A 25,397-nucleotide genomic window follows, 5' to 3' on the forward strand; every position below is an offset into this window, starting at 1 on the left:
GCAGAAAAACGTCCCGCCTCCTGGTTACATCCGTTTATATATCTAGTGAAATATATATATATATATATATATATATATATATATATATATATATATATATATATATAATATATATATATATATATATATATATATATAATATATATATATATATATATATATATGCCATTTGTTGACACATTAAGGTGCCAAAGTTAAAGGGTTAATACATTTTCTAGTGAAATCAAAGTGCGTTTCGGAAATAATAAGTGAAGACTATTTTCCGTTTGATATTGAAGTGTTGATACATATCCAGTGTATTTTGTAAGGTACCGGTAATATTCAAAGTTTAATTAAGCCGTCTTATGCACATTCTCAATTTCACATTTTCAATTTCAAAAAGTGCAACTTTGTTTTCAAATCGTTATTGAAAATGTTATTAGAGACATTTCAGGTTTAAAGTAAACATTAAAGGGACATTTACATAGGAGTAAGTTTTAAAGGGTTCAACTACATTTATGAGAAATGGAAAGCACAAGTCAAATCTTCGAAGCAGCCATTATCACAATCTACAGAGCCTTTACCTGAGGATCTTATAAATGACATCATTGGGGAAGTCACAAGTCTTTCTGCAGATGTCCAACGTGTTTATGATGATCTACGTAAAGTCTGAACTCCAGACCAAGACACACGTCAAAGAGTGGATCTGTGTGTAGAGATGTCTAAGTTTGTTCTAAACAGAGCATCAAGTTTACTGGATGGGAGGATTCCAGAAGAAAAAGATTGGCCAGAAGCAGGTTCTCTCTTTGATACAAGCACCTACAAATCTGGTTCTTCCTTGAAAAGCAGCTCAAAGCGTTCGGGCAGGTCTTCTGTAAAAAGACGAGAGGCTGCCGCTGAAGCTGCTGCAAGCCAAGCTGTTCTGAAAGTGTATGTAGCTCTACAGAAGACTCTGAGAGGACAAACGGATGAAAATACAGCATTTGGAAGCAATGAAAAGTCTCAATGCCGCACAAGCAAGGATATGGGCGTATGACCAAGAAGATTCCATAAAAGAAGAGTGGAAAGACGTGCTGAAGAATGAGATGGGGGTAAATGACCAAGTGCGGGCTCCCACAAGGCCTGTTCCACAAGCTGTGGTCACCTCCTCAAATGAAAGCACAGCAGAGCTGGTGAAGACACTAGCAGATGCTTTAACTGCCAGTAGAGTTCCAGTTCCTGAACCTTCGGTATTCAGTGGGAATCCATTGAAATATAACGACTGGAAACTCTCCTTTGAAACTCTGATCATAAAGGTATTCAAGATAAAGAGAAACTATACTACCTACGTAGATATGCAAGTGGACAAGCAGAGAAAGCAATCGATGGCTATTTTCTACCGTTTTCAAAGCCTTGTGTTCAGTCTTAGCGAAATATATTGACTTTTAAACATAATTTATAGGATATGTATGCATGTCATTTACAAACAATTTATTTTCAAGTATCCATGTTGAACAGAATGCTATGTACTACTGGCAGAGACCAGCACTACATAACAAACACACAAGTAACATTTCTGAAGTTTCCTTACATTTTTGGTGGTACTGCAAGATTTGAACAAAGAGAAAACTAAGTGCAGAGGTTTGAGAGCAGCATTACAGAGTGTAAAAGATGGAAGCGATTATGACAGTGTGGTTGGGTTCCAGTGTTTTACTTTAATCCCCCTCTTTGTCTTTCATTAGTGAAAAGCTGTATAAAGGACCAATTGTGTTGACATTATAGCTCTTGTATGATGACATTACATTTCATCACAAGCTTTCACACTTAACATAAATCAAGCGAAGGAAGCCACTGGAGAGTTATGGCATGTGGCCAGAATGTCAATGCTCACGCTGGGAATGCATATCTTCACTTCAGTGAGGAAGACAAGTCGCCTCGTTCTCTCTACAATGCGGTAAGGCAAAGGAACATCACAAATAGCAGCATTTCTTCTTAAATCCTTAATCAAAAGAAGATCAAACGTATCCGATTGTTTCAAAATTAACATCACCAGCAAATTAGTTTAATCCATTTTGTGTTTGCTTGGCCAAAACAAAAAAGTCAACCTCCAACACAAGGTGGCTAAGCTACAGTCCTGCAACACTGGCCGAGTTAGACCGTGTGACAGGATGCATGTAAAGGGTAAAGAAATAAAAAGGTAAAGAGCAGGACTTAACGTAAAGCAGATTTTTTTTTCTTCTCAATTTAAAACAGAAAGACAGTATTGAGGACGAAACAAAGAATCACATTTCATCTGTACAGCAATTAAATAAAACTAAACAATAATAACAATAATCAGTAGTTTACACTCCAAATTCTCAGTCGAGAACTGTATTTTCATTATTTAACTTAAACTCCATGAAACTCCAACGCCCCTGCCTCACCCCAATAATAACCTCTCGTCTTAAACACTGTAGACACAGCAAAAATATATTACATTACATGACACTTTCCTGTAGTCATAATACAACTTCATGCACGGACTTCATTCCTATATCCCATCTCTTCTCTAACGTTTCAATAGAAACGTTGAAACTTGAGAATCAGGAGGTTTCCGGTTTAAGAGCGTTAATTAAACTTTGCAATTTGGAGCGTGTTGTGCGGGTTCCAGTCATAACGCCATATTGCTGATTTTCACAATCTGATTACAGTGTGTTCTACAGCAACAAACAAACAAATCTCTTCAAGTATCATGGCCGAAGACTTTACAGCTGATCTCAGTTTACATTATTATTATTGGACTCTCATTCACACACACATCACGAGAGTCACGAGATGGCATTCAATCCTGCTGTGATTTCAGGACATTCACTTCAGAATTGTTTGGGGCTGTACACAGAACATTATGACCCGGGCAATCTGTTCCCCAGAGAGTTTGTTGAGGGGAAAGTAACTTTGGAGATGCTTTGGAGACGCCATCTTTGAGAAATGGCTGCGGTGCTCTTCTGTCACGGGAGGGTCGAGAATGGCTGTGATGCTGCGAGTCCTTCCTTTGAGTCGGTCCAACAGGTCTGTGTTCCCACTTTCTGGCCATCTCACTTCCTGTCTCTCTGGGTGTGGAATCATGTCGGCCTAACAGGACATCAGGCAACATCTAAAAAACAAACAAACAAGAGAAACAAAGAAATGTCAGCTGCTATGAAGGTAAACGAAAAAAAAACACCTCTTAAAAAAAAGGATGTAGAAAGTCTTTAAAATGACACGTTGTCACCGAAGAAGCTATTAAACAAAGGTTTAAGTGTAGTTGTATTGTTCCTTTAGATTATGCATTCTCTCTCTAAATAAATAAACATAGCAAATATAGTACAAATGACACACCTCCCCTCACCATCACCAGACACTGTTAAGAGGCTATTTAGTGCTTCAATATACAAAACCAGTTAAAGATGTATTCCAACAGTTTAGTATTGTACTTTCCTTAAATTTAGGGGAAATAAGATAGACAGATTTTAAAAAATAGTCTAAATCAATTCAGCTGAGGTAGACCTATCTTCAGTTTTAGTCACTAGTAAGAGTCGAGCTTCAAAATGCAACTCAACAGCATTAGACCCTCCTTTCCTGGTAAATGCCCACGTCTTTCAAACTCCATCCCGTACCTTTCGCAAAGTACATTTTCTGGGAAAATCTCTAAATGTCAAGGTCAATACAAGATAAGCCCGATGACATCACTATGACATCATCAGGGTTATTTTCACAGACTTTGGAAAGCTTCATCCAGAGCCACAGAAGGCAAAATACAACACAGGCTCTGCAGCACTTCAGTCATTTACCCTAATGCTGTATAGCAGAATCAGATCAGATGTTTTGTGTTGGATGATTTTACCAAAAGCTAAACATAGTGAGCGACTTCCTCTGAAACTACATCTAGAGAATAAGGTGGAGAAGAAGGGGTGTAGTAGACAATGACAAATGAATGAACCAGAGGCAAAGCAGAAATAGGACCGTTATTGACCTGGTCCCTGCTGGACTGATATGTCTTCTATTCCGCTTAGAGGCTTTAGGAGACCATTCTCCCTGAAGGCTAAGACAGGAACTCTCTCCTCCTCCTGCTGCTGCTCCTCCTCTCCCTCAGGAGGAGATAGCCTGGAATGTGAAGGCAGTACAATCACCTCTTCAAAATCCCCGTTCTCCCTGGAAAAACAGGATGGAAAGGACCAGTCGGCAATGTGATCCTACAGCCAAGCAAACGTGGATATGGTATATTATGATTGCTGTGCACAACTCTACCTCTGGTCAGGATGGCTCAGTGCTGTGGGGTTTTGATCAGGTTGACGACCGTTGCTATTGTGTGTCGGGGACGCAGTCCCTGCAGATGGACTAGGAGCGGCAGGGCTCTCTGATGACGAGAGAAAACCAACACAGCAGTCAGAAACAGCACCACAGGAACAACTGCAGTGGATATATTTTAAAGGTACAATAGGAAAGTTATGTACGACGGAGTATTAGGGCTATCGTTGGTAGACAAAATTTAAATTAGGGAGCCGGAGGAGTGAGGTAATATTTAGGTTAAAAAAAACGTAGAATTTCCGAGATTAAAGTAGTACATCTTATAAAGCCATAAAATATTAAGAAAAAAATGATAAAAAATGCTCTAAGATTAAAGTCACATTTACGAGTTTGTCAAGGAACCACATCGCTTTACTTTGCAAGTCGAGACCAACCTCCTCACACCACAGACACAGTATGGAACATGGTGATATCCTTCGTCTGTCGTCTGCGTTGTTGAAGCACAAAACCTCATCCACATCAGTATGTTGTTTTCTTCTAGATATGCCCAATTCATCGCAATGTCTCTTTAAAGTCTGGACTGTTGATAATGACAATATGGTGATTCTTTTCCTCGCAAATTTGTGAGTTGTTTTCTATTATTATATTATGTTTTCTATATTAGCCGCCCTCCCCCGGCTCAGAAATGATATATATATATTTTTTTAACTACAATGGCCATTATACACCGTTTTATGTGTGATTATAGAAAAAGAAAAATTGAGTTACCTGCATTGTCTCCATTTCTGTTGGGAACAACTTTCTAAAGAAGGAAAAGAATAAAAAGAGAATGAACACTCTTCATGGTTAGTCAGATACCACATTTCTTTTAGCCTTACCTTCTCTGATGTGTCTGAACGCCTTGTTCTCTTCATGATCTCCTCCAGACGCTGGTGAAAAAAAGAGCTTTTACATGAACTGCTCATGAGAAATATTATGAAAAGTTACGTGTGTGTGTGTGTGTGTGTACATGAATCACCTTTTTTCTCTCCAGACGTTCAGCCTCCTCTTTCTGGAAGTGTTTCTCTCTCTCCTGCCTCAGTCGCTCCGCCTCCTCCCTTTGTCGAGACTCTTCCTCTTCTTTCTATAACACACACACAGAGTTTAATTATAACGTCAGAGGGTGGGTCTGCCAAGTTTAGTCTTTAGGTCACATGTACATCTTTCTCTGACCTGTTTCTGGAGTCTCTCTGCCTCCTCTCTCTCTTTCTGAAGTCTCTCTTCCTCCACCTTTCTCTCCTCCTCCTCCTTCATTTTCATCTGCCCTGCCTGATGCTGAGCCTCCCGCTGAGCCTCCTCCTCTCTCTTGACTCGCTCCTCGGCCTTACGGCGAGCCATCTCCTCTTGCGCCAACCTGTACAGACACGGGAACGGATCACAGTCGAGGATGCAGATGCACACACCTTCGGTATTATCCATCTCCTTGCACACTACTCTGCATCACACACACATGTTCACCAACAGCTTACCTTCGCTGCTCCTCCTGCTGCTTGCGCTCCTCTTCCCCTCTCTCCCGCTGCTCGCGGGCCAGGCGGCGATTTTCAGCCAGGATACGACTCGCCTCCTCTGGATTTGTCGTGCCTGCTGAAGGCTTGTGGGCTGGAGGACTTCTTGCACTCTCTAGAAGGGATCATAAATTAGATTCTGTCCAGTGTATCTTACAAAAAACAAACAATCCAGGTTGCGTGATAATGTGGGTAACTGACCGCTGGCTGCTGCTGGCGTCTGCTCACTACTGCTCTTGTTCTGACCCAGCGGCTGAGGTCGAGGCTGAAGAGGACTGAGGACCTGCTCTTCTTCCTCCTCTCCTGGGCCTCTGGTGGGTTTGGGGCTCTCAGGTGTGACCTTGAAAGGACGAAGATTTCCAGGGTCCTCTGTCCCGGGAGACTTAAGCAGCTTGGGGGTCGGGGGGCGCCCTGCTGACTTTTGTGGAGGCCTGTGTGCAGGGAGGAAAGCAGCAGTTGGCTACAAAGTACTGGTTAATATAAGAGCAAATGTGATTCAGGAACATAGTTTACTTTGCTGAAACCCTTACAACGTTGTTACACCGTCCCCCTCTGCTCCCAATAATCCTCCAATCTGTCACAAATCTGTTTATGTGTATATATGTATCATCAGCCATCATGAGTGTGTTCTCCTACCTGCCAGGAGAGGGCGCTGTCACTTTTCGGTTCTTCTTGCCTGGAGAAGAGGAGCGCTTGTTGGGGGGCAAAGTCAGAATGGGAGCCAATGGGAGTGACAGGTTGCTCCATGACTTCCTGACATGGTCACAGTCCTTCCGCTATTGGTGCAGGAGATGAAGGGAAACAATGAGATCAAAAATATTATTATTATTGCTCATAATGGGCAGGACTTTTTCTTTTCTTTTTTAACTGAGGACCAAGGTGAGCCAGCAGCACAAAGCTCTTCACAAATATTTCCTTAATAACACACAAAGTAATCAGGTGGTACAGTCCGACCCAGGTTTTCCTACTGACAGCAGCAAAAGATGATCGGTAACAGGATTACACTCAAACAGCCTTCCTTTGGCCATGCATAACCTCTGGCACCAAGCCATGACACCAACATTAACCCCAGACTGTTGCCAACATTCAAAATAATCTCCCTTTTCTCACTCAGGAGATGATAAATTCCTTGTGTGTTGGTCTATTTGTAGAGGAAAACAAAAACGTAATTTGCATTAACACTGACCTACAGTACACAGTATCTAGACATTATGGCACATACAGTGAGTAAGTGGTATATCACTGGTATGCTGGATTATAAATGTGTTAGTGTACATGTATGGTTTATGCACGTGTCTCCCAGTCTCTGTGTGGAATATAAAGTACAGAGGATGTCCTCTTTCTAAGACCTTAATGGTATAAGCTGTGACACAGCAGCAGACAGATGGACAGTGTGTACAGTAGTGTGTGTGTGTGTGTGTGTGTGTGTGAGAAGAGCAGAGACACACAGATTCTATGATGTATTGTGTCTGACTGATCTGGGGCATCATCGGTATGAAAAAGATGAGCAAGAGGTAGAGGAGCAAAAAGCAGTGAATCCTTAATGTGCATGAGCATAGTAGTAGTTAAATGGTCCCATTTCCCGAGTTGGGAAGCCGTTGATCAGACTTTGGTGTGTTCATGAGCCATAAGTCGTAATATAGGAACAACATGCACCACAAACAAATAGTGTTGTATTTTATTGCTCAGAACGTTCAAACAACAACCAAGTCAGCTCAAGTGAAACATAACCTGTGTATTTGACCCGTGATTTGGATTTGCTCCAAAATGAGATGGGTTCTTCCTTGGCCCTTGTTACACCCTTCCACTAAGTTTAATGAAAATCCACCAAGTAGTTTTTCTGTAATCCTGCTGGCAGCCAAACGGACAAACAGACAAGCCGAGCCGAAAAACATAACCTCTAAGGAATAGGTAAAACATGCACCACCATTGTGCACTCACAAGCTCACCAACAAATCTGTCAACATCAAAATATTGTAGCAAATACATTTCACGTAGGTTATAGTGCGAAACCTAGAATTAGAATTACTGCCTCGCAGGGTCACAGTGACGTCAACCTTTGACTACCAAAATATAATCAGTTCACCCTGAAGTCCAAGTCGACCTTAGTGGCAAATTTAAAGAAATTCCCTCCAGGCGTTGCCGAGATATCGCATTCACGAAAATGGGACAGACAGACGGACAATCCGAAAACATAACGCTGGCATAAGAAAGAGGAACATTTGAGTTTTTTCCACAAGCACCAAGCATTGGTCACAGCTTACATTTCTGACAATATTGCAACCGTCTTATGTATTGAGAACCCATATTCGAGATATTCAGTCAAATACAGGTGTATATTGATGACATGACCCACCTGTGTGCCGCCGGTGGTCCTCCTGCGAGCAGTGGTGGTGGTGGTGGAAGACGAGATGGTCCCCCTGCTGAGGCTCCTCTCCTGGCTGCGGCAGTGGGGAAGCGGCTGGGCCTGCAGGACTTTGAAGGACATGGAGCCCATGGGGTGGCAGGACACTGAGCGAGGACAAACAGGCATGGCTACGGTGATGTACGAGGTGTTTGGAGTGTTTAAAGGAAGGTATGTGGGCAGTGTGAGGGTTTGATGAGCGATGGTTTGATAAACAGAAGCACGGAGCAAGAGATGGTGAAGGAGAGGAAGGAATGAGGAGGATGCCAGATGAATTCGTGAAGAAAAGCCGTGAGGTTGGGAAGACCAGCGGAGGATTGAAAGGAAGGATATATTTGGTGGAAACAGAGAAGAGAAAGAAGCCATTAGTTCTACTGATTGGAAGGTCAACTGCTAATATACTGCAACCATCACTTGGGAACTGAATGTCAAAGGAATTTAATGATATGCTTTTAAATGAACGATTAAGTAGGGTCAGGGTTTTGTTTTTTTAAACCACAACACAATATGGAAAATGTTCCATTCTATACTATAGGAGTGGTTTGGCAAACCATTCCCAACTATAAAAAGTGTTGGAAGCATCTTTAATCAAAAGTCATTCAGTCGGAAATAAACTGCTATGGTTGCATTAGACACCACAAAGAGGAAGTGAGTATGCAGAAAAACAAACAGACAAGAGGTGCACCTTCACTCACTGAAGACAATGTTGAATTTATAAAAGGTGTGCGGAGTAGAGGAAAGCAGAAAAGGTCAATTGTGTTGTGTGCAATATGTAACACGCACAATAAAAACACAGCAAGGCAAAACAACACAAAAGAAACAGGCATAAATATATAGTTTCTGGACAACAACATTGACTTTTGGCCATTAAAACAAGTTACACAAATGATCCTCTTATAGACTATATGAAAATTCACGTCGATCATCCTGACCAAAATAATTACGATTCACGATGCCATCCCGGAATGATCAAAAACCCATAATTTGATTGCATTCCAGATAGGACACATGCATGCTGTGCGTGCGTGCGTGCGTGTGTGTGCGTGCGCGTGTGTGTGAGAGAGAGAGCGCTTTGAGTGCCTGATACAGGCTGGCCAAATGTGATTAACATCCGAAACAGTTCTGGTCAAGAGGCCAAAATATAAACAGCATTAGTACTTCTAGCACCATCAGCAGTGATTCCTGGGGTTCATAAACATCCTCTATTTCACATACTACTGCCCATAAGAGCCAGGAGGGGGTCTTTCATGTGGGATGTGTGTATTACCTGTTTGCTCTCCAGACAGACTCATGGCACTGCGGCTACGAGCCAGGTAGGAGTGGGTCGGCTGCTGCAGACGGTTCACCACATTGCTCTCCCATGGCGTCAAAGGAAGACGGCGCATGCCTGAGCACACACACACACACACACACATACGTAACATTTAAGGTTTGATAACAACTCAAACTATTAACCGCCCACTGATTAGCCAGAGCACTCAGTCAAAGCAGGTTGTAAATTATGCATAATTACTGTCTTCACTGCTCATTCCTTCCCTCGCACTGCACAGCAGTGTAGGAGCGAGTTTAAGTCGAGTCGTAACAATGCACAGGCTGTTACACCTACACCTGCATGCACCAGTTTGTTAATTATGAAGGGAAGCAAACAGCCTGGGGTGAAGCGCAAACACAGGGAGGAGAGAACAGTGCAGAACACAGGAAATATTAGATCTGCATTTTAAGAGAAGGGTCTTTTACTTAAGCTTCGAGTCTATGAATTCATCTGGCAAATAATTCAAGAAGTGCCGAAAGCTTTTATGCAAGTGAAACTATTTGGCCATGCAGTCGTTGGTACCTGGGAAGGAATGGTGGTATATTTCTATATAATGTGTAACTTATTAAGCAGACGTGGACAATGCAACAAGTAATTCATCTTCATTATAAGATGATTTGCCATTTAAAAAGAGACAAAAGGAGTTTATCAGGAAAGTCATGCAGCACTGCTTGCTCTGATAATGAAGCCGAGAACAAGGTTGCAGGTTTCAGGGCGAGGGGCAAAGATACAACTGGGCTGGAAACTGTGCAAAGGAACCTAATCTACACCACTTTTTATTCGAGCAATGCAAATGTTTTCAGAGTTTGTGTTACACTCAGTAAATGTGATGTGTGCAGTTTGTCTCGGCAGCATGAAACTTGGCACGTGATCACATTTCATGTCCATAAATGTGGGCACGTCTGATTGTTGAAATGTGGGTGTTGATTTTTCAGCTGGGTTAAAAACAGCGTACACATACAGTGTTTTCACAAAAACAAAAAGATTATCCTACAGAGGATTAGAGAAAGGGGTCACGCTAGAGGGAGGAGAGAAAAAAAAAAGTCTTGATCCCTCTGACGAAACACAGAGAAGTGCACGCACACACATATAGTACATGCTATTTGATGATTATATTGTAAATATTGCAGTTATGCAAGGCTTCTGAATTCTTTACTCAGTTATGAAATAACTCCAGGTTCAAAGCTACAACGGTGCATTTACAGATAAAACAATGCATGCAGGTGAAGAATTGTGCAGCTACACATTTTGCTATTAAAAAGGACGATCAATGTTTTTTTCAATCTGTGTAATAACAACTTTCTGTTTGGAATTACGCAACCGTTTCCAGCCCATGATCTTTTTTTGCTTTGCAACGTAGTGTGTAACATAATATGAGGGACCAAGCTTCAAAAAAGGTTCCCAGAAAACACCTGAGTTTTTGTGCTGGGTGGTCTTTCCCGGGTGTAGGCGGAGTTTGGACTGAGCTTTGTTAATGACAGGGGAGGAGGCTGTTCTCATCTGTAAGCCTGTCAGCAACATATGAACATCAAAGAGTACAGGATTTAACTGTTAAATTAGCACTTAAAAATACACACATATGTACTTAAAGAATTTGACATTCTGAGAATTATGCTTTGCCTTTACTTTCTGGCAGACAGGTTAGATGAGACACCACTCCCATATCTGTCTGCTGAAGATGAAGATACAGCCAGCACCTCTGAAACATACTGATTACAACATATCTTGTTCATTTAATCCGCATAGAAGCTTAAGTGTAAAATACGACAAGTAGGGGTTTTATTGAGGTTATGCGCCAGACTATTTCTTGTCTGTACGCAGTGACTTCCTGGAGTCTCCGCTGCCTGGCAACCTCATCATAAGACTCTCATAGAACCACAACTCATAATTGATTCATTTGGGTTTTTGTACGGATTAAACAAGATATAACATGTTAATTAGTAAAGCTTTAGAGGTTGCCTTTGATATGTTCGCACAGAGCCGGTCTAGCCGTTTCCCCTTTTTCCCAGTTGTTAAGCTAAGCTAAGCTAAGCTAAGCTAAGCTAAGCTAAGCTAAGCTAAGCTAAGTTAGCTAAGCTAAGCTAAGCTAAGCTAAGCTATCTGTAGCTTCATATTAGCCGTACAGATATGAGAGCATAGAGAGCGGAGCAATTTCCCAAAATGTTGAACTATTGCTTTGATATATAACCCAGTCTGTTCAAGTTCATTTTCATTTTCATTACCTCGGTCTGGTGAGTGTAGGAGAGTGGCAGAGGAGTAGGAGAGGCGCTTGGTAATAACAGGGTCTGTGTGTTTGGATAAATTCATTGTGGACACTGACCGCCTGTCAGCATCTAGAAACAAAGAAGAAACAAGATAAAAGCAAATGAATGATGCATTGAAGAGGGGGACTTAAAGACAGAGAACAGAGAAGAAAGAGAGCTGGAGCATTTAAAGGGATACTCTAGTCTATTCTGGTTAAATTGTGTTAATTAAAAAAAACTACCAACATGTTGCTAAACGGGAAAAAAGATTAGAAAATGAATTAGTGCTAAATGGGTCTGTGATCCTGTGTTTTGGGATGTACATTCGAGTTACAAACTGGATTGCTACATGCAGATAAAAACAACAAACACTAATCATGCCATTCACATTGGCCTACAGTTACACTAATGCCAGTGCTATAACGGTGCTGTACAGTTACAGTGCTAGAGCCAGCGGTCTAACACTGGCCGGCTAACTGACTTAATATTCACATTGGGAGGTCACTCCGTATCTGCGGTAGAGACTGAAAGCACTCTGCATGTGCTCCAGTCCAGCAAGGTCGAGTGGATAGAGGAAAGCCGACTCGACAAAACCTGGACCAGGAGGGGAAAGGACAATGGCAGAGAAACAAAGAGCGGATAGAGGAGATGGAGGGAGATCCGAGAGGGAGGGTAAGAGAGAGAAAGTTAGCCAGAGAGAGGTTGAGTTTGAGAATAAGGGAGAGAGAGCGAGAGAGACAGAGAGAGAGAGAGACAGAGAGCGAGAGAGACAGAGAGCGAGAGAGACAGAGAGAGAGAGACAGAGAGAGAGAGAGTGAGCGAGAGACAGAGAGAGCGAGAGAGACAGAGAGAGCGAGAGAGAGAGAGACAGAGAGAGACAGAGAGAGCGAGAGAGCGAGAGAGAGAGAGACAGAGAGACAGAGAGAGAGAGACAGACAGACAGAGACAGACAGACAGACAGACAGACAGAGACAGAGAGAGAGAGACAGAGAGAGACAGAGAGAGAGAGACAGAGAGAGACAGAGAGAGAGAGACAGAGAGAGACAGAGACAGAGAGACAGAGAGACAGAGAGACAGAGAGACAGAGAGGGAGGGGCAGAGCAGGGTGTGAGTCAGCAGTAACAACAGAGGGCAGGGGATCTGCAAAGATCAAACATGGCAGAACAATACTGACATGCAGAGGCAGGCAGACATATTTACACAAGAGACACTCTGGACATCAGGGAGATGAGATTTCAAAATAATTAAATAAACCTGAAAGCATTGATACTTTCACCGTGTGATTTCTGCAGGTACTGTGTGTAGGTGTGTGATGTGTAAAAGTACCGGCTGGCGTGCTGGGAGTGTTTGTGTTCAGCGGCCCTCCCCAAGACCACCGGTTGGGCTTCTGTCTGGTTCTCTGGCTCCTCTCTAACGTGCGACGCATCACCGCCTCGTGACGAGTCTGCAGTCACGACAACAACAATACATAATCAGAATTTAAGAAAAGAAACATTGCCCCCAACATGTAAATACTGCTGCAAGATAAGAGAAAGAAAGGTTTTGTTCTGAATGGACACTTGTGTGTTATGTTTGGTCTATAGCCAGGAAGTGCCTGGCAGATCAAATATAAACTGGTTATGCAACAGGCTCAAAATGAAAGCAAAACCTCTCAAACTTGTCCTGAGAATTTGTGGTTCTCAGGAAATGACGACATTTTCTAGGCTGTCTGTTCGGAGATTACCCTCCTAAAACATTCCCAGAATTAACGGTAAAAGCTAGTCTGGTGGGGCGTCTGCATTCCAGATAATGTGATAACGCTGTGTATTAGTAGGCCACAGGGACTTAATCTTTTTTTTTTGGTAATGTTGCAAAGTCATCAGCATTTGCAGATTCAGAATCATGCTGTGGGTCTGGTGGTTTCCAAATGCTCTTCTCACCTCATCTAGAGCCACGACTTTTATTTGTATTTTACAGCATCAATAACTTCCAAAATCAAAACATCCTGTCAGAAATCTATGGGTGACATTGCAACAGACTACGTCCGTATTTCCCCTACAGTCTGTGTATGATACGGTGTGTGAGTAGAAACTGGAAATGAATTAGGGTAAGAAGATACGAGTTTGTAGTAAAGTTCAAACTCCAACTCACTAAAGAGGGAAGGGGCATGGAGGGTGTAAATGTTTGACTAAAAACGGATATTTATTAGCCTGTTAGCCTGAGGAGTATTATGTTGCACTTGCGGGCCATGTGTGTCAGACCTTGTCTTCCTCAAGTTTCTGCCGTCGTTTCTCATCCACGGCAGCCCGTCTCTTGTCCTCCTTTACCCTCTGCTCCTCCAGTCTTCTTTTCCTCTCATCCAGCTGCTTCTCATAGTGCTGCCTGGCTCGCTCATCCCGTGCCTGCCACTGGGCCTCCTTGACAGCTGAGGCATTGTGCACGCACATACACACACAGTTAATATACTTTGAGGCACATGCATTAGTGTGACACACACACACACACACACACAGGCTTATAGCAGCAGTATGATGGGTCAGCTGTAGATCATGTGACTTGGCTTTAGCTTTAAACACAAAGCAAATCCCTCTGCCTCTCAGCTGGGGCAGAGGTATGACCGCTGTACACAACTATGAACACAAACACACTTCAGTAAACATACACAGGCACAGACTTCCTAAAACTAAAGATTGTCCGTATGTCACTCACACACTCATACAAACACACGCATTCAAAAACACAAGCCTCTCTAAACCCTGTCCCATGGCCTGACCCATTATGTAACATTGGTGCCATGGCAACGGGGGTGCCTGGCTTCAGACTGGACTTTATGTAACGACTAGAGAAAAGGGCACTTCACCACAGCTACCAGCCAAGTTCAGTCGTGATATAGGAAAGACAAAAAAAGGAAGCGAGGGATGCATTTAAAGCCTCCTGCACAGTAATGCACATTCCACACACACACACAGTTAAAGAATACACACCATTCTGTTTCTCATGCTCCCCCCGGCGCTCACGGGCTAATCTCTGTCTCTCGTCGATCTTGTTGAAGAGCAACGAGTCTGCAACACAAACATGTGTTAAACAGCACAGTCAACTACTGTACTACTGCGTTGAAAGACACCAATCATGTATTATAAGTGTTTTAGAATGACGTGTTCTCCGTATGCCAGTGTGACTTACCGGTTTTGGTTGCAGCATTGTTACTGGGGCTGTTGCTGGTGGTGGTGCGAGTCAGGGTGGGGGTGGGTGTGGGGGTCAAGGTGGGACTGTAGTTTTGTCCGGAGCCTGAGGAGCTGGGACGGGTGGCTGAAGACGTTCTGCCATCCTCCGATTTATACTGGGAGTAAGACGCTGGAAAGAAAGACAAAACAGAGTCAGATAAAACATTTCTTTACGAGAAATAGACACCGAGCGACGAAACAGACAGAAAGGGACCGAGATAGAAAAATAGAATTGTACACTGTACAAGTGTACAAATAAATCTGCATACATCCACAGCTGCAATAAAAGTTTGACAACAGAGTAACACTCATCTATTCAGCTGCATCTCCATAGTATCCATCCTCCATGAGGAAAATCAAGGATAGGTACTGCAGTGTGTCCATGACAAACAGACCGTCTTGAACGCTTCGTAAATTCACTTCCTGTGATAAACCGGGTGACGGGCTACAGTTTCCCCACCTTGTAATTATACACCCACAACAAGTGTAGCCAGCCTCTTTACTAACGAAGTAAATCAATACAATATAACTACACCATGGAAGTCCATAGTGTACTGTGGTGAAGTTTGTAACAACATGATAAGGACAATACATTAAATAGTTAGTACCTGTAGTAAATGTTAATGCATCATTTCTGATAAGATGATATTACTTAAATAGTATTCACCTCTGCATACCCAGACATCTCCTTCTTGATAACAACTGATTGGTATATACAGTACCATTCAAAAGTTTGGACACACTTTGTCATTCAACTGAATGAGAAGGTGTGTCCAAACCTTTGACTGTTACTGTATAACTGCGATATGAATATGACAGTAAGTGCTTATCAGCTCGGGTAAATCAGGCCTCGTTGCCACAGTGTTAATAGTGGAGTGAGAAAAACAATAATGCTCTAGCTTTTGCAATTTCCACAGTAAGGCTTCTGCAGGAAACAAAATGGGTCAAAACAATATATACTGTGCGCTCAGCTTTCTCGAATGTCCCCCGTGTGTTGCAGTCTTTCGTCTCAGCTCAGAGCTAGGCTATTGATTCATGATACCATCAGGCTCTGGGTGACTCAGCACTTTTAGGTCAGCCTCCAGAACACAGACACGGAGCTTAATATTGAGCATCAGGCACAAACAGATGAGCCTGACCTAAAATGACAACACTCACACGCCTGCGGGTAAAGATGGCTTAATTAGTCAAGGACCATAAGTCCAACAGTATTAGGGTGGCAACTGAAATAATTGCGTACTGTGTATGCAGAAGTACTGTTGTTGAGACAAATAATTGTTCCAACACCTCCTTTGTGTGTAAGTGTGGTGGAGAGTGAGAGAGCCAAGTCTCCACAGAGACCAATGTGTCCCAGAAAGTTGGAGACCAAAGTAAATCAGTCGCCCCGACACAAACTAACCTGCAAGCTCCAACACACGGACTCTACCTGAAAATAACACAAGCTACACACACACACACACATTATCTCACATTTCCCTCTTACTCTTCTCTACAAGGTTTCTTTATCGCCTCACTTCAGTGACGTGTTAGCTCAGTGGGGTAATTAATGATGCCGGTGGAGGAAAGGAACAAAGTACAAGTTTCATATCCACTGTTACAAGTGAACGCCTTGATGAACAAGCGCACGTGCACTTTGCATTTAAATGTGGATGTAATGTAAATGTAACAAATACAACTTCATCTGAACCCTCTTTGTTTTGTTCAATGCCACTGATGTAGGATCAGACTAGTCTGTGATATTTATGCTATTAAGATAATAAAAAGGATAATCACTGCACTGAGCCACATCCATTTAAAAAAAATGATTTACACTTATTTCTACTGATGTGGCATGTTGCAGATTATGTTATAAATCTAAACTGCCAATGCAGTCTCCACCCTAACTCATTGAGATATTTTGTGGTAATTCACAAAAGGACATGCTGGACAAAGACGTGATGTCATAGCTGCCGAGGTATTGCATTTCACAGTCTATGGGACATCCACAGAGGTGTGTACACAAGTATTAACAGGTGCACCCTGCCTCTGGTGCACAAGCATTAACACTAGGTTTTATAAAGGCTATTGTTATGACAGGAAAGGCTGGGCCAGGTTACAATAATGTCTAGTCAATGTATTCCTCCTTTCGCTAAAGTAATTTTCCTCAAGCAAAAGATTAGTCAATGTGCTCGGCCAAATACTACACTGGGAATTGTAAGTTGCTTTTAGGTAGCCACCATAAGCAACTTCAGCCAAGAGGTCATATGACCATAATTTTGCATCAAAAAGACACACTCAGAAAATAAGGAGCTCTTTTAATTTGTGGAAGTTAACTTTTAGTGATGAAGTGGACCTTCTGACAAGCCGAGTGGGACACGACACAATAAGCCAGTGGTGACAGGCTAAGGGCCGAACCACTTTCCTCAATTAGACTGCTTGAACTGGAGCCCTTCACTGAAATTCCCTATGGTGTTTTTTCTTTTTACAAAATCTGGCACAGAAACACGAAGACAGAAGAGAACAAGAGGGACTGAGACAAATAGAGACTGAGCGATTTACAATGAATGATAATTATAATTTATAACATAAGACACTATTGGAACAGTAACATGCATCTAGTGTTTCAATAAATCAGGATTGATCATTATAATCTCACTCCCACAGAAACTGGGATGCAATTCTAGTGGGATCTCTACAGCAGGAAGGAGTAATATGATACTTCAAGAAAACAGTATATAAAATGACTGACAAAGAGGAACAGCAATAAAAACAGTCGTCTCTTACCGTTAGCTTTAATCTACCTCTAAATCAGTTAGTATTTCTATTTTTAGTTTTTATTATTCTATTATTCATCTCCCCTTAATATGATTGTTATTTATATACATTTGAAATTATTCCTACTTATTAGTATTATTATTGTCTGTTTTTTGCCTCCCTTAGAAAAACTGCTTTTGGATTAAAGGCCTATGCTACGGGATGTTCTTAGTTTTATTTACAATGTATAAAAAATGAGTTTATATGCATGGACAAAATGATACGATAAATAAAAAGTGTGTGTATTACAGCATATAGAAGAACAGTAGGTGAGCAAGACACATCCTGGCCCACATTCACATTACTCTAACATTTTCCCAATAGAATTTGAATAACAGCTAGATGACCTGACCCCTTATCAAAGTATTTGCATGCATGACACACTATGTTCTGTGATCAAGCAGTTAATGAATGTCCAATGATGCCATGTCAGAGGTGTGTTTTGTTTTGTGTGTGTGTGTTCCTGAGATATCGCGTTTACGAGAATGGGACGGGCATGAGGTCAAAGCAAACTTGACCTATGACCACCAATATCGAATAAGTTCAACCTTTTTTGTGCCAAATTGGAAGAAATTCCCTTCAAGTGTTCCCGAGATATCACGTTGACGAGAATGGGACAGAAGGATAACCCTAAAACATGATACAATAAAAATGTGTGTGCAGTAAACCTAAATTCAGCTTTGCTATACACATACTGTACTGAGATAGTCTGAACTAAACAAGGCCTGATGCAGCAGCAGTCTCACTTTGACTCAACTTAAAAAAAATATGTCTTTTAATGCGGCTTTGCAAAGCCCAGTCTCCCAGACACAGCCTACCAAATTAATAGAAAGCCACAAACTGGGGTCATCCTGCACATAGGAGGTCAGCTGAGGTCAAAGGGCATCCTGTGGCTCGGAGTTACAGACGGGCTTGTGTGCAGATCAGGGCAGCATAGTGTTTTAGTTTGGGTATACCATTACCCTTAAGAGTCAGTGACTGAATTAAATAAAGCCTTCAAAAGCGAGAGACTGAAAAAAGTATATAGAGATGAACTTATTTTTTCTACATCATCTTTGAATTAATCTGCCTTCATATCCCATCCTACGTCATATTTCTTTGCACAGGCAAAATGGCGTATTTATGACCTAAACCAGGCGCTGCATTTTCCTTCGATTGCTGCACTGTGCAAAGTGTGTCAAACTGAACTTTTAGTTTATGGTCACCATGACACTCAATGTTTTAACAGTATAATGCGGTGGGGACTTGTTTCTGGTACAGTCGTGTCCTCCTGCTGCATCTCTCAGCCTCGTCCATCTGCTGTTGAGGTCATTAAACAAACAAACCTCAAACAGCAGAAAGTATATTTGCTTGTGTGCACCAGACAGCTATTTGGATAACACTCCAAAGACCAATTTTAGTCGGCGCATAGTGCTAGCTGCCAGTGATCCTACAAAAGCCCTGACCACCTTTTGCTTCTTCCATATTTGATAAAACAGAGGGCTTCACAAACACAAGGTGCAACAGTATTGAGGTACTGCAAATTCTTCTTATGGAGGGAAAGAAATCACAAACAAACTCTCCAGCAGATTTTACAGTGTAGTCCGGTTTGTTTTTAATATTTTATCTTCATTGCAACACCCTGAATTTGAAAAGAAACAGTAGCTTTAAGAGCGTTTGGAGTTTTCAAATCCATATCCGCTTAACAGTGTAGGACCTGTACCCCTTCTGATGCTCCAGGACTGTTTTACAAATATATAACTCTGAAGTGGATGTAAACACCCAACTTAAAGCTGTACTTTGACCTCATAGGCGTGTAAGAGCAAAAATGAAACTGTATTGTAACTGACAGACTGCACTGTACTGTACTGTACTTGTATTCCTTCCCTACTCTGCACCTTGTTCAAACTGTGCCAATTTATCAATGAATTATGCAGTAGTCCTGGGATCAAATCTCAAGTCTTTACCTGGATTGTGGTGCATGATTCCAGGGGTGTCAATGCCAGGATGGGACCTGTTGTGCCCCTGGCTAGCGTCCCACTCCGACTAGTCAGATCGGAGGGGCAAATTCAACGTTCCTACTTGCTGCAAACATCCTACACAGCGGAAGATAAGCTCAGATCCAAAGTCCATGGCGCAGCGAGGGGGATGAAGGGAAAAGAAGAAGATCCGAAAAACAACCGCCCAAAACTAAACTTTAAAGTGAGAGTAAAAAGGGAAAACAGTGAGGGGTCAGCTTCAGGCGTTGTCAATGTTGTTGAGAGCCGACTGACTGTGAGACATGTTGTGGCGACTCTCCAATCCCCATCCTTTTGTCCATGTGCGTGTGTGTTTATGTGTGTGTGTAAAAGAGATAGAGAGTGAGACATAGGGAGAATGTGACTGTTTAATCTGCCCCCCCCTTACCTAGTGCTAGTGTGTGTGTGTGTGTGTGTGTGTGTGTGTGTGTGTGTGTGTGTGTGTGTGTGTGTGTGTGTGCAGACTCTACCCACCCCCAATCTATCTGCAGTCAGATTAAATGGTCAGAGTTAGCGATTAATGCTGTGCTGTCCGGGCCAGTGTGTAGCAGGCGATCATGCTGTGTGGCTCCTGCCTCCCCTACAGCCTGAGAGGATTAGCCCACTGCTAATGCTAAGCTAAACGCTAAGCTCCAGTCAACAGAGAGTCGAAGGGGGTTGGGGGGGCGGGAGTCCTCCTTTCTAGCCCCAGGACAGACAGTCAGGCCTGGATAACAGCTGCCTTCAGAGGAGGGTGCTGCTGCATTTGTTGCACAGGGCAGGTACAGGTCTCAGCTGAGATGATACGAGGTCTATCTGGACCTATGGTATACCTTACCACCCTTCAAGGCTTTTGACAACACGTTCGACAAAAACGGCCATCAATAATAGAAACGGCTGTCGTCTGATATTGACATTTTGCCATTTCTTACACAAGATGTTTTTGTAGAAGTTGTAATAAGAACAATAATACAAACGTTTGTTAGCAACTCGTTATTGACATTAGTTAAGAGCTTGCATCCGAATTGATTTGAGATGACATATTCCCAGAATAAGGATCACTTAAAAGCTGGTGTGATCCCATCGAACAACAACCTGATAGTTTGAGATTGTGCTCGCTGCAAGAGCTCAGTCATCTCTTCATCCCCCCCGCCTCTCTCGGTCTGTTCTCCTCTATTATTGATGGGTTAAGTGAGCTGTACATGCTTGTCCCATGAGGAAGCTGCAGCATGAGAGTCAGATCTTACACTAAAAGGAAATGCTATTTATTTAGAAATACGACCGACTTTTTGTGTCGTTATGTTCTCTTTACACCGTATAGCTCTTGCCGACTACTTCTTTTTACAGGGAGCCAGGTTAGTTCAGAGTTGGGTAAGACTGTATGACTGAAGTTAAATGAATAAGGAGAAAATCATAAAAACTTCATATTGAAGTCACATTATTATTTGATCACCCTCCTGTCTACCAGAGTCAAAGAACAACACATCCTCCCTCAGTTCTCCTTTCATCTTTTAAAAAGAAAAAGGTATAAAATGATGAATGGACACAAAATACATATAAAATGGTTCTAAACTTAACAGTTGCTCCATTGCAGCAAAACGGTGCCACTGCAAACCTCTCCCAGCACTGCTGAGTTAACATTACAGTATATTAGTTTGGTTTTCATGCTGCAAATTCAGAAGGACTCAATTTACTGTGTAAATGTATTACTTTGTTAGTTGACCCACATTTGCCCCTAACAATAAACCTGACTTTCAGATTTAGTGTGTAATACTACAATACCCATAAACACTGCTCATAGCCTTTTCCACTCTACTTCACTCCTAATACTTCAGACCTTAATCCCACATCAGACAGAAACAGGTTACTGAAACCAACCGGCCCTGGGAATACGACACAACAGCAGCTCCTGTCAACACTGATTGAAAAGGTTTCATATTTTTGGAAGCTCTGGAATAAACCTCAAACCAGGAAGAGATCATCAGTTAAAAGTTTGCACATTTATACGTGCTGTGATTGACGACACATGCTGCCCTGTTGACCGATCGCTCTGCATACTGATGCATTATTATAACCCCATACATGTGTGAAGTGGACTGGACCTTCACTCTCATCTGCTGCCCTTGTGCTGACCCAATCTTGCCTTGTCAGCTGGTTTCCACACGCACACACGCGTGCACACACACTTTCTCATCAGACTTGTCAGCCACCTGTTTTCGGATGGCTGAGCTTAAGGTTTAAAAGGACATTTTCTCTGCAAGAGCCAACACTACACACATAAAAGCATCTTCTATCCAAGCTCTTGGCACATGTATTCATCTTTAACGTCTGACTAACAAATGCACGCGTACACTAGTTAATGCTCCACACCTTCAGATATTTTTTTGATCATTTAATCCTTAGACTCAAGAGACTCGTCACACATCTCTCTGTCCCAGATATAAAAGCTCTCAAACACACACACACACACACACACACACACACACACACACACACACACACACACACACACACACACACAATTAAATAGTTTAAACGAAGCTCAAACAACACAAAGTACCAGAGCATGCACATTCATTGTGCTCTCCACTTAACATCCCTGTCAGTTTCCCTCTATCCTTTCCATACCTCTTTTCTTCCTCTTGCAAGCATCTCTCCGTCTCTGTCCTTCCTCCTCCTCAGTGATGGTGAAGAGTGCCGGGATGGCCGACCGGCTGCCTCCCTTCCTCAGCTTCCACTTGCCCCGGGAGCACCCACCTCCACCTCCTCCCTGTTCTCGTCCCTTACTCTGTGGCATCGCCTGCCCTGTTGCTAACCCTCGAGCCCCTGGCTAACTCACCCAGCCCCTGCCCATCCCACCCTGCAGTGGTGGTGGGGGGGGGGGCAGGTAAGTGGTGGACGCCAGAGGATGGTGGGGGACGGGGTCACCTCTAAAAGCCTTCTTCTCGGTGAAGACGTAGACAGCTATGAGGTAATGCCAACAGCTAATTCCTGTGTCTGCACATTGCTGCTGTGTCTCTGAGACAACAGATAGAAGAGGGAGCAGAGACAGGAGGAGGTTGCAACAGAAAAAGCAGGAGAGATGGAAGAATTTAAACTATGAGATGTGGTAGATGAGAGAAAAAGGAGAGTTAAAGAAGAGTACAGAATAAGGTACAGAGAGATGATGAGGGAGAGCGTCAAAGAGAGACAAGTACCACTGTGCCGTGCATATACTGCCGAAGATGGCAGTGCCAGGCAGAGTGAAAGAGAGTGCGACAGAGTCTGAGGATGAGCTCTCGTAGTCTAGTTTAGAAAAAAAGATTTAATCCACAAAACTGGCCCGGTCGGAAGCTGGAAAGATTGCATTTATCTTGACTCCCTCACTCCTCAAGAGATGCTGCTGTCACTGCCGTTACTGCAGGCCCACTTTTCCTTCCTTGCCTCTTATGCTGGGCCTTTTCTGTAAACTTGTCAGAAGAATCATATCACACAGGCACTGGCTGTACAGTACACACACACCACACACACACACACACACACACACACACACACACACACACACACACACACACACACACACACACACACAGCACACACAGGCCCACAGATACACTGGTAACAGAGGCCAGCAGGGCCGTTAAAATATTCAGTGGAAATCCAGCAGAGGAAGGTGAGCCGGTACCGGTAAAGTGTTTCCCTGACAACAGCAGCAACAGGACCAGTGATGCAGTGGCAGAGTGGAAGCGAGAGAGCAGAGGACAGGCACAATTTAATGTAATACACACACACACACACACACACACACACACACACATACACACACACACACACACACACACACAAACACACACACACACACACACACAACTAGGGATGCACGCCTATGCACACACCAAAGCAAATAATGCAGTGCTGGAGCTGCCTCTGTGGAAGGGGTGTGTTCACAGAGCACATGGTATATGTCCCACCCATTCTCCACTTAAAGAGCCATCAGCTATTTGACACACCAGGGTTCACAGAAGTAACAGTATACAGATCAATAGCTACATCTGAGCAGTATTAACGGATACTAAGATGTGCTTCACTTCCATTTCATTCACTGACACTGCAAATACACTGGATATGAAAACGTGAGGATTAAAAAGATGGTAAGGACAGAAGATGGGCTCAGTATATGAACCTGTCAGAGGCACACAGTGTGGCAGGTGCCATGTGAAGGAGGGAGAAATAAATGTGGCAATAAAGTAATTGCAGGCCATATTAATGGAGGCCTGCCCAATCAGCCTAAACAACCATTATAGTGGCATGTACTTAGGTCACATCTAAAGTAAATAGAGATTAAACAACCAGCATGACAGCTTGAAATCTTTCTCCAAGATGCTGTGGCTCAAAACAGCAAAGCAACAAAAATGATTAAAGACACACGCACTGATGGAGCATGTCGGCTGGAAGCCATTACAGGTGCACTTCCTCTTGTAGGTGGCCTTATATTAAAAAAGGTAAACTTTTGCTACGTAAATAGTTTATTATTCTGACTTGTTTATGTTTATTCTAAACATTTCCAGTTATTATAGATTTATAAATAATTTCCATAATTCGCGTTTTATCTAACCAAATATCCTGCTTCAATCCATATTTGTTGGTATTTAATCTTTCAAAAGCAACATTTTCAAAAGCAACATTTTCAAAAGCAACATTTTCACTGTGGTCAAAAAAACTTTGTTTTCCTGCTTGCCGCACACCGACAAGTAATATTCATTTCAAGAATTGAATTGAATTTTTAGAGTCATAAACTATGATGACAGACATTCGATGCTCCCTTTAAAAACCTTAATAGAAGCTTTGAATGTAAAAATTAAAATGACATGTGGTACAGCCTTCCCTAATTGACCATTTCAGCATTAAAAAAAAAACCACAACAAATTCAGAATTCTTTCAAAGACCCATCTTATAAAGGCATTCAGGACAAGAGTTGCTGCCTCATCTCCTTAAGGACAAACACACATTCATGAAAAAGCAACATGATCTCTGTCCATGCAGGATCAAGTAATGCTGTAATCCTACCCTCAGACTTAAACCGGAGAGGCCAGGCTATACACCCTTCTCACACCTATTAAATGTGTACACAGACGAGGGAACAGAATAAATAAGTTGACTGTTATACAATCAGCAATGCAAGTACCGGTATACAGAATAAGCTATTTCCAAAGATAAAAGTAAAAGAGAGGATTGTCTTTCATGTGAATGCACATAGGCTGTGAATTGTCTCTAAATACAAGTATAGTATTTTATTTCATTTTAAAATGAAATACTGGACTTTCCTTGTTGCTCAGAACACAACAACATGATTTGTAACCAAACACATTAATGGAAAGCTTTTGTCACTTCTGCATATTTTTGTATATTTAGAAGTGCTGATCAGTTTGTCGTATAGCAAAATGAAGCTAAAGGTTCATTCTTATCTGTGTTTACTATGCTGGGGCCCTCAGTGACCTGAGGTTTGACACAGTAGAAAATACAACCAACGACAATAGCTGCATTACAAATAGAACTAATGTTTATAACACATCTTCATTACTGGTGTTCGCAGACATACCTCCACACAAGAAAATCCTACAACTCGCAGGAAGTGGACAAGATGACCAAACAGAAGGGACAGATGTCTATTTTGCAAACAAGGGGCATTTAATGAAATGGAGATGAATAAATAAAAAGG

At 42.3% G+C, this 25,397-nt stretch overlaps 1 protein-coding gene across 4 annotated transcripts in view; it reads right to left on the minus strand.

Moving 5' to 3' along the window:
- Positions 1–1,434: 1,434 nt before the first annotated feature.
- The window catches only part of map7b (microtubule-associated protein 7b), a 26,131-nt gene continuing 2,168 nt past the window's right edge, over positions 1,435–25,397 (minus strand). Inside the window, exons 2-21 of one of the 4 annotated variants that reach the window (XM_029462939.1) lie at positions 22,328–22,717; positions 14,890–15,060; positions 14,691–14,768; positions 13,968–14,131; positions 13,054–13,171; positions 12,220–12,321; positions 11,707–11,817; positions 10,897–10,992; positions 9,440–9,559; positions 8,125–8,303; positions 6,405–6,544; positions 5,970–6,199; positions 5,733–5,883; positions 5,437–5,617; positions 5,244–5,347; positions 5,103–5,155; positions 4,993–5,026; positions 4,225–4,386; positions 3,950–4,128; positions 1,435–3,091 (exon numbers count right to left, since the gene is read on the minus strand). In XM_029462939.1, the coding sequence (XP_029318799.1) occupies positions 3,081–3,091; positions 3,950–4,128; positions 4,225–4,386; positions 4,993–5,026; positions 5,103–5,155; positions 5,244–5,347; positions 5,437–5,617; positions 5,733–5,883; positions 5,970–6,199; positions 6,405–6,544; positions 8,125–8,303; positions 9,440–9,559; positions 10,897–10,992; positions 11,707–11,817; positions 12,220–12,321; positions 13,054–13,171; positions 13,968–14,131; positions 14,691–14,768; positions 14,890–15,060; positions 22,328–22,496 (2,553 nt within the window). In that variant the 5' untranslated portion in view covers positions 22,497–22,717 and the 3' untranslated portion in view covers positions 1,435–3,080. Of the gene's footprint in view, positions 3,092–3,949; positions 4,129–4,224; positions 4,387–4,992; positions 5,027–5,102; positions 5,156–5,242; positions 5,348–5,436; positions 5,618–5,732; positions 5,884–5,969; positions 6,200–6,404; positions 6,545–8,124; positions 8,304–9,439; positions 9,560–10,896; positions 10,993–11,706; positions 11,818–12,219; positions 12,322–13,053; positions 13,172–13,967; positions 14,132–14,690; positions 14,769–14,889; positions 15,061–22,327; positions 22,718–25,397 lie in introns of all 4 variants that reach the window. The other 3 variants (XM_029462940.1, XM_029462941.1, XM_029462942.1) reach the window with 3 other exon arrangements.

This window comes from Cottoperca gobio, chromosome 24 (genome assembly GCF_900634415.1).
Source record: "Cottoperca gobio chromosome 24, fCotGob3.1, whole genome shotgun sequence".
Classification (NCBI taxonomy): domain Eukaryota; kingdom Metazoa; phylum Chordata; class Actinopteri; order Perciformes; family Bovichtidae; genus Cottoperca; species Cottoperca gobio.